General features: G+C 37.3%; 1 protein-coding gene across 14 annotated transcripts in view; it reads left to right on the plus strand.

The window, feature by feature from the left end:
* The window catches only part of mapta (microtubule-associated protein tau a), a 32,749-nt gene extending 23,908 nt beyond the window's left edge, over positions 1 to 8,841 (plus strand). For 8 of the 14 annotated variants that reach the window (XM_058794443.1, XM_058794441.1, XM_058794444.1 and 5 more), the window contains 5 exons: positions 77 to 169; positions 1,796 to 1,888; positions 3,715 to 3,796; positions 4,264 to 4,370; positions 6,275 to 8,841. In XM_058794443.1, coding sequence (XP_058650426.1) covers positions 77 to 169; positions 1,796 to 1,888; positions 3,715 to 3,796; positions 4,264 to 4,370; positions 6,275 to 6,472 — 573 coding nt within the window. In that variant the 3' untranslated portion in view covers positions 6,473 to 8,841. Of the gene's footprint in view, positions 1 to 76; positions 170 to 662; positions 1,750 to 1,795; positions 1,889 to 3,714; positions 3,797 to 4,263; positions 4,371 to 4,848; positions 4,994 to 6,274 lie in introns of those variants that run through there. The other 6 variants (XM_058794442.1, XM_058794446.1, XR_009273772.1 and 3 more) reach the window with 6 other exon arrangements.
* The last annotated feature ends 249 nt before the right edge of the window (positions 8,842 to 9,090 follow it).

The following is a 9,090-nucleotide window of genomic DNA, read 5'->3' on the forward strand; positions in this document are numbered from 1 at the left end:
CAAGTCATTTCAGCTGAAATTAATTCACTAAAATGAGCTTTTAAGTTGACTTGTTCCAATGTTCTTCCTTTCACAGGTACAAATTCTTGATCAGAAGGTGGATTTCAGTAATGTTCAGTCCAAGTGTGGCTCCAAAGGCAACCTCAGGCATGTGCCAGGAGGTGGAAATGTGCGTATTATCACATTATCAACATTATCAGTAAACTGTCACTGTTTGCCAAATATTAGCAATATAAGAATTATACTGTACTATGAGAATTGACTAATATGTTATCGGTTGCACTTTCTTTTACAGTACGTGTACTTACATGTACTTACAGTGTACCTACTTAAGAAAGTACTGGTAATATAAGGTAACTGCATGGTGTAGGGGTAGGTTCAGGGTTAGTACCTAGTTATTGTAATTACTATAATAAGTACATAGTATGTACGTGAGTAACAGGACTGTAAAATAAAGTGCTACCATATTATCTCTAGATATTGTAATGGTTACATTGCCCAAGAATGGTAACTATCCAGTTGTGCAAACAACCTAAAATATATGTCGTTCCAAGTCTGTTTTGGGAAAGCACTTTATAATATGTCTTTGTGCTTCATGAGAATCAGGGAACCGTTTCGGCATTTTTGTTAATTGAAAACGTCCGAACGTTTGCTTTAAACAGGTACTAATTTTTGATCAGAAGTTGGACGTTAGTAATGTCCCTTCTAAGTGTGGCTCCAAAGACAATATCAAACACACACCTGGAGGAGGCAATGTAAGTTACGTTGGGGTAAAACATTATCCAGACCCGGTTCACTCCTACATTTACCATTATTCTTTCATTCCTTACTACTGATAGATGGAAGTCAAGACTAATCAAACTCCCAGCCATCCCTTACTGACTTGAGATGTTCCTCAGATGCTCCTCATGACGTTAAAATTACTGTATGACTTCAGATGTTAGAAGTAAAAGTACTTTTTAGGTTCTATCAGAAGGTTTCTGGTTTGGCTTCACCCAAGAAAGGTAACTCTTCTTTTCCTCGATCTCTGCACTCTTTCAGGTAAAAATTCTCGATCAGAAGGTGGACTTCAGAAATGTCCAGTCAAAGTGTGGCTCCAAAGACAATTTGAAACATGTACCGGGAGGTGGCAATGTGAGTAACTATGGGATGAACTCAACACCCTGTCTTGGTTCTTCCTGAAGTTATGACCATTTGTGGAAACCTTGTAAAAAAGTGAATGCTCTCATTCAATGTAGTAGTTCTGTCTGTTACACAGTCACCAACTACTCAAACTTTTAAATTGATATTGAACTGTAAAAGAGGGTCTTCACAATTCAATTGTTGAACATTGAAACCTAAGTCAAGAGTGAGTGGGAGACAAAGCTATTTTAGTGAATTGGTGTTTGGGCTGTATCGTTCACATACTTATGGCTCTTTCTCACCGGCAGTTCTTTTTGTCTCTAAGACAATTAGAAAGGTAACTCCTGCTCTTCCCAACTTGACTTTAGTAATGTCCAGTCAAAATGTGGCTCTAAAGACAATACCAAACATGCACCTGGAGGTGGCAATGCGAGTAACTATGGGTTGAACTCAACACTTTTAGTCTTGGTTCTTCCTGAAGTTATGACCATTTGTGGAAACCTTGGAGTTAGCAATTTGGACACCTGTTCCATCTACCCTCTCAAAGTCACAAACACCTGCACTTCCATGGTCTAAAAAGCCCTTCCTAAGCCTTTCTTCTGGTTTCCTCTCTGGTCCCGAGCTAAAAAATACAGATAACTCCTTCTCTTCCCCAAACTGTGCACTTTTTCAGGTTCAAATTCTCGATCAGAAGTTGGACATAAGTAGTGTGCAGTCTAGGTGTGGTTCCAAAGATAATATCAAACATATACCTGGAGGTGGAAATGTGAGTACACAGGGGGCCCGTTTGTTGTTGGTGTTTAACCAAAAATCATACTAAAAAGACTTTAATAGTAGGAATGCACCGATATTACAATTGTGGCTGATACTAATAAGCCGATTTGCCCAATAACCGATAAATCGCTTTTGTCTAAATGCATAAAATATAAAATCAGTGCTTTTAAATGCTAAATTTACTAGCTAGATTACATTTAACAGTGTTATTAAAACAAATGTAACTTTTAAAATCACTAATATCTAAATCACTTAATCTAAATGTAGAAATATGGCAAATGAGCATTCACAATTAAATGGGTATAGTACTGATGTATTGTGTTTTATATTAATGCAGGGTAAGTACTGAATGGTTTCTTAGCTAGGACTTTATGATCACTCTAAATCTCGTAAATTCTGTGTTTTGTGGTGGTTTATTAAATTGTTTCAGCTCAGTCTTCATATTTTCTTTCGCAAAACCTCCTAAAACTGTTACATTAATTCATTCTGAATCTTTATATGTTTAAGCGTTTACTCTGAAGAACATATACTTGCTGTTTTGTGGCATTGACATTCAGAGCAATTACACTGCACTCAAAACAGAGAGCTCCCATATTTCAATTTTCTATATAATTATAAGACTGATGTTGACTTTGAGGAAAGCCTGTCTCCTTAAAAAAACAGATGACCAGACCACCACTAAAATCCAAACCCTTAATGCCAACTGGCCTGTCATTAAGGATAGTCAGTGAGGGCACTCATTAAAAGTACCAGCGACTGGTCCATAGAGATCCTTATGCACTCAAGATGAGTTGCTCTCGTCTTCTGTTGAAGGACATCAGCTCTTTAGCACAGAGGGGTCTTGCTGTAGCGCTCTGGTCAGTCGAGTGCTGCTTTGTGGTGAGCAGTTGGCTAGAGCTGAGAGCTGACCTCATCCTGAAGACACTGAGGCCTTTTAATACAGAAAAAAAACCCCAACAGCTGCGGCTATGAGGTCATTGCTTCTATTTTTGGGAGCAAGGATGGTACACAATTGTACCGTTCTCATGTTGTCTCCTCAATCTATGGTCTAAAGTCCAAACTAGTTTAGTAGACCGATGACCATCTAAAATAATGAAGGGGTTGTGGTTCATCATCATTTGGGTTTAGATTACATCTCTATTAATACAAATTGGTTTTAAAAATGATATTCTCAGAGATGACTAAACCAACAAGAGGGTGTTTTGTGTTCAGGGGACTTGAAAGTTTACTGACCAGTTGTGCTCTTGCAACTGTCTGGCATTTTCTCAAGTTTCTTTGGTCACACTTTAATTTGGGGGCCAATTCTCATACTAACTACGCTCTAAAAAATGCTGGGTTAAATACAACCCAGCGCTGGGTAAAATATGGACAAGCCCAGCGATTGGGTTGTTTAGACATAGTGGTTGGGTTAAACATTTAACCCAACTGTTGGTTGAAAACAACCCAGCATGTGTTCTGTCCAGTATTTACCCAGCACTGGGTTGTATTTAACCCAGCATTTTTTAGAGTGTAACTATTAACTATGACTTTTGCTAAGTGTAACTACTCTTAGGTAGTTAAATTTAGGTTTGGTGTAGGATTAAGGGTTCTAATATGTGCTCATGCAGAATAAGGCATTAATATGTGCTTTATATCAGTACTAATAAACAGCCAATATGCTAGTAATATGCATGCTAATAAACAACTATTTAATACAGAGAATTTGTCCCTAAACTAAAGTGTTAGTTTTTTCTCTTTCTTGCGAAAGTGTGTTTAAACAGAATCTTATGTAATTACCCGGAAGAATAATTAAAAACCTTTGTTTTTTGTTCTGAAAAGGTCCAAATCCTCCACAAAAAGATTGATCTGAGCAATGTGCAGGCAAAGTGCGGTTCGAAAGACAACATTCGCCACAAACCAGGTAAATCATGCACCTTGGATTTTAGATACCAAACTCAAACCTTGGACTTGATTTACATATGCTGGGTACACACTAAAAGATTTTTAAAATCTTATAAGATCTTCAAAATGTGACAGACCACAAACACGAGGACAAAAAATCCTAGATTTAACCGTTTTGCTCGGGGTTCCCACCATACATCAGGATTATGAATATTTACGATTCACGATCGGGGCGCCACCGACGTTCTTCCGAGCAGATTCAGTCACTCTTAACACACCTCACACCACAGGAAAATCTGATGAGATAATCTTTAGAACCACCAAGATAATCGGGACATTACCTAGGATTGTCAGAAGGGGAGAGATCGGCCCAAAATCAGCCCGATTATCTTGTGGTGTGTACCCAGCATTAGCATTTTGAATGCATGTAAATAATTTTGAATTTTATTTAGTTAAATCATGAGGAATTTTACCTGCCTTTTCAAGGTGGAGGAAACATTGAGATCAGGTCTGAGAAGCTTGAATTCAAGGCTCAGTCAAAGGTCGGATCTATGGACAACATTAAACACGTACCTGGAGGAGGCAGCAGGAGGGTAAGACGACATGTCCTCCGCTGACGGGATATGATACTCCAATTATTCACTCTCCACCCTAAAGTTAAATAAGGACATTCATAAATCCTTATCATTTTACAACCATGCCTGTGTAAATCTGTCTCGGGTGATCTCTTGGTTTGAATCATTTGGTTCTTTAGAAGATCAGGTTTAAATAAATCCCCTGAACTAATTTTAACTTCTTTGAAATCTCATCTCATTGTCCTTTGTTTGGATTCCGTGAGCTTCAGAATGAATGTGTTTCTTAGAAATGTCTCTGCATATTAAACTGGGATTTAAAAAATATAAGCATTACATACTTCATCATCTTTAATTTGAATATTTATTTATTTATTTAGTTTTGTGTTACCATCATTTCCCTTTTTGTTGAACCCATATCATTTTGTGTTTCCTTCTGATTTGGTTGACCATGGTGTTCATTTCACCACCCATTGGCCACCCTGGGGTACGTTTCTAGAGAGAGAAGGGGAGAGGGGCAGATACGCCCCGAGATGAGGGCTTCCTCACCCCAGACCCGTCTGATACCCCCACCCTCTCATCTGCCAGTATGTCCCCAGAGCCCATCCTCCTCAGCAACCCCCAGATAAAGATTGAGGACTCCAGTAAGTATTCAAAGAGGGGGAGATATCCACATCAAACTATCTAGCACTTTACTGTCATATATTTGGAGACACTACAGGTGAATAGGGTAAAACTATTGTTTTAACTAATAGTTATCACCATACTTTACCCAGCTGATTAATCGCAGTACATTAAGACTGTTTGTTTTGAAGAATAAAATGTTAAATATATATTAGATGAATGATATATCAACAAACCCTTTCGTAAAAGCTAGATAGATAGATGGGAATAAACCTGTAAAGTTTGATGCAAGTGCTACTGAATTGGAGATTTCTGGCTCAGCGCATCAGAAATTTTTTTTGAGAAAACAGACTTTAAAGATACGCATAATAAATTAAAATCTATAGATGCAAATAGAGTAAGTGTAATAAAATAAGCATGTAAAAGCAAAATAGGTCAAATTCTCAAAATTGAACAGTATGAAAAAAATGGAGCCTGTAGTGTCTTGCCTTCAAAAGAAAAAAAGAAAAGAAATATTAAATAAAAAATAAATGGCAACAATCATCATCATCATCTGATAAATCCATTTGCAAATAAGAAATCAATTAATAAATTGATGTCTAAATTGGCAGATGAACAAAGACAAAATATTTCATATTAATGAATTACAATTATGCACAAGTATCTTGTGAAATGCATCTTGGGTGCCATCTTCTGGCACAGAGTGATGTGAAATCATCATTAGAAAAGAGCAACTGACAAAAAAAACCTTTTTTTATTTATTATTTGCTTATGATTTTTTTTCTCTGCTCCTTTGTCCCTTTTAATGCCATCTTACACCTTTTTTATTGTTTAATGCATTTTTTATTCATTTATTATTATTATTATTATTCAGCATTTTGAGGGTACTCAACAAATATTCTTGCTCTCAAATCAAATATGCTCATCTAGAGTATTAGAAACTCAAATACTCCTAGGAAGTAGTTTATGGAAATAGCACCATTACATTTACATTTATGCATTTAGCAGACGCTTTTATCCAAAGCGACTTACATTGCATTCAAGTTACAGTTTTCACATTTTATCAGCTCTTGCTTTCCCTGGGAATTGAACCCATGATCTTGGCGTTGCTAGCGCCATGCTCTACTATTTGAGCTACAGGAAAGCATTACGTTAGATATTCAGTGCAGAATTAGGTTTTAATCTCCATCCAAGAATCTCAGGCCTGCTCTGAGCCAACATAAGCCGACGCTGGATGCTCTCCATTTCACCTCGGAGGTTTCATTTGCGGTCATTAGTTCATATACATTTCCTTTTCTCAGATTGAGTCGCACAAACTGATGTTCCGTGAGCAGGCCAAAGCGCGAACCGACCATGGCGCAGAAATCGTGTCTCTGGAGGAGTCGCCACACGGCCTGAGCACCGTCTCCTCTTCTGGAAGCATCAACATGGCTGACCCACCGCAGCTTTCCACCCTCGCTGACCAGGTGTCTGCATCGCTGGCTAAGCAGGGCTTGTGATTGTACCATACCGAATTCTCCTCCCATTCTCTTCCGCATACCTGATGGTATTCTAACCTCTCTCTGAAAGTCATTTTGTGGCCCAGAAAACAACGCCAAGTAACTGTTCGATTTTGTAATACTTAAGATTTGTTATAGGCCAATGAAGCTGTTTGAACTGTGAATTATGTATGAATTTGCCTCATCCTTCACTTTAAGGCAGTGCCCACGGTGGAAATTTTTAACAATTGGACATTTCCCCCAACCGCCCTCCATTGACTATATTCAGTAGCACACAATTACATTCATGTATTTGTTTGGCTTTTGTTGACCATTATATATTTCCTTGGTTCCTACTGGATTTAGGCCAGTTCATACAGAACCCATTTTTTCTTTCAGAGAGGATTGTTCTCATTTTTAAATCAGGCTAAAATTAGATTGAGATTATGAATAAATCGCTTAGCAGTGCTTAGAATGAAAATTAGAGCATGGTATCTTGACTTTGAGAAAGAAACTTAAAGCCCCACAATTTGTTTGAAATGATTTGCAAGGCTTATGTGAAGAAAAACAGGTGCGTAACGGCTTTGTGTAGAAGGCTGAAAGCTGTTTAGTTGTTTTCGATCTCTCGTATGTGCTGTCGATCAGAGATTATACTTCACGTCTAAAATGACCATGAGATTCAGAGTGCTTCATAAGGAAACGTCTCTTTCAATATTATTCTGTGGATGAATATGGGATGTTTATAAAATGAAAACACTTTTTTTGTGTGCCTACTGGCAGTCTTAAATTATTGGTTTGAATTACGTCAGTGCTTCATTGAAAATGCCTCCCTTTTCTTTTTTTTTTTTGTTCGCTTGTTCTCTAACTTGGCAACTAACGGAACATTTAACTTCCATTTATATTTTTTAACATAATCATAAAATTGTAGCCATGTGTTTTAACCAAGATGGACATGTCTGCTGTTTTAAACAGTTTGATTGGTTAACATTTTACATTGAGGTTCAGGTTGTTGGCATTAGGTATCACGAAATAACAACAAACTATACTTTTACAGCATTTATTAATCTCGATAAATGTTAATTTCTACATATACTCATGCATTTTAACATTTATTTACTAACAATGAACAATAGGAAAGAAGTTGACCTGGATTAAAAATTGCTGTAAAAAATGGCTCTTTTTGTTTGATTCAAAATGCATTATTGTAAAGTGTTATTGTTTTATTAATAACAGGTTGCATGTGAGAAATCGGAACATTATTTGAAATATCTTGTGAAAAAAACACCTATGCACCTGTAAACTTCCTCCGTAATACTGCCAACAGTTCCTCTCATTTCTCTAGCTGAGAAATAATTTATGAGATGAATTGCCAAACTGTTCGTCTTCAGGCACGCACCCACTGTATTGTAATTTTTCTGGCGACATTAACAATATCAAGTATTGTATTATTCACGGAAAGCGTCACTCGAGCACAAGCATGCCGTTCAGCTTGGATCTGTCACATGTGACCACATCATCCGCTTCCACTTTATAGCTATGAAATGTTAAGTCAAGGTCTTCTGTCTTACTGAACGATGATGTAATGACCTCAGCCAATCATATGGCTTAAATTCTCCCCCCTGCACTGCACTATCGCAGAATGTTTAATGAGCTTCGAACCACTCCACATGATCTTTGCTCCTAGCATGCATTTCATGTAAGCAGCCCGAAATACTGCGTTGCCTCTTACACGCCTACTTGCGTATATCCCATAATCGCTGATGTGCTTATTAGGAATCTATGTAGATGGTAGTGGAAAAGAGCACTACTCAGACGGCGACCCCTGTTTCTTTGTGTTGGAGATGGAGCCGTGTAACTACCATTAGATATTTAATGTATGTTTATTGTATGTTTATGACTGTATGTTTATATAAGGACTTGAAGAGACTTCAAAAAAAAAAAAAAAAAAAATTCAAAGCAGAGAAGTTCAGAAACCATGCTTGCAACATTTTAATCTGCATGCTGAGTTTTTACATGAATTGGCAACAAGTTTCTGAACGTTTTCTGAGTAGGGTGTTTTTGGGAAGGTCGGGAGAGCTTGGATGTGGGATAAGCTGTTTGTTACGGTTTTGATGTTGTGATGAGAGATAAAGTGAGCGTTCTGCGGACAGGAAGTAGGAAAGAAAGTCAGTCGGTCCTTTGGTTTAAATGTCTCACTCTATAGCACACCTTCGACATAGTTCTGGGTGCAGTTTTGCCATCCTGTTGACATTGACTCCATACACCATTTTTGCAGTTGTAAATTTTAGCTTGGGATCTGTGGTTGTCAATATTGTTCGTGTGTTTTATTAATAACTGGTTTACAATGATTCTTGTTGATGTACATGTGAATTTGGAAATAAAGGATACTAAGCAAATGTCCTGATACTTTTTTTTTTAATGACTTTAATGAAAAATGAAAATTCTGTCATTGACACCCTCAATTTTCAAACCTGTCGGAATTTCTTTCTTCTGCTGAATATAGAAGATGATATTTTGAAGAACGTTGGTAACCAAATAGTTTGGTAGCCACTTATTTTTTTTTTTTTTTCCCCAAACTGTAAAGGTCTATCCTTTACAGTATGGGGAAATCAATGGCTACTGAACTATTTGGTTACCAA

Source organism: Onychostoma macrolepis, chromosome 12 (assembly GCF_012432095.1).
Source record: "Onychostoma macrolepis isolate SWU-2019 chromosome 12, ASM1243209v1, whole genome shotgun sequence".
NCBI classification, from domain to species: domain Eukaryota; kingdom Metazoa; phylum Chordata; class Actinopteri; order Cypriniformes; family Cyprinidae; genus Onychostoma; species Onychostoma macrolepis.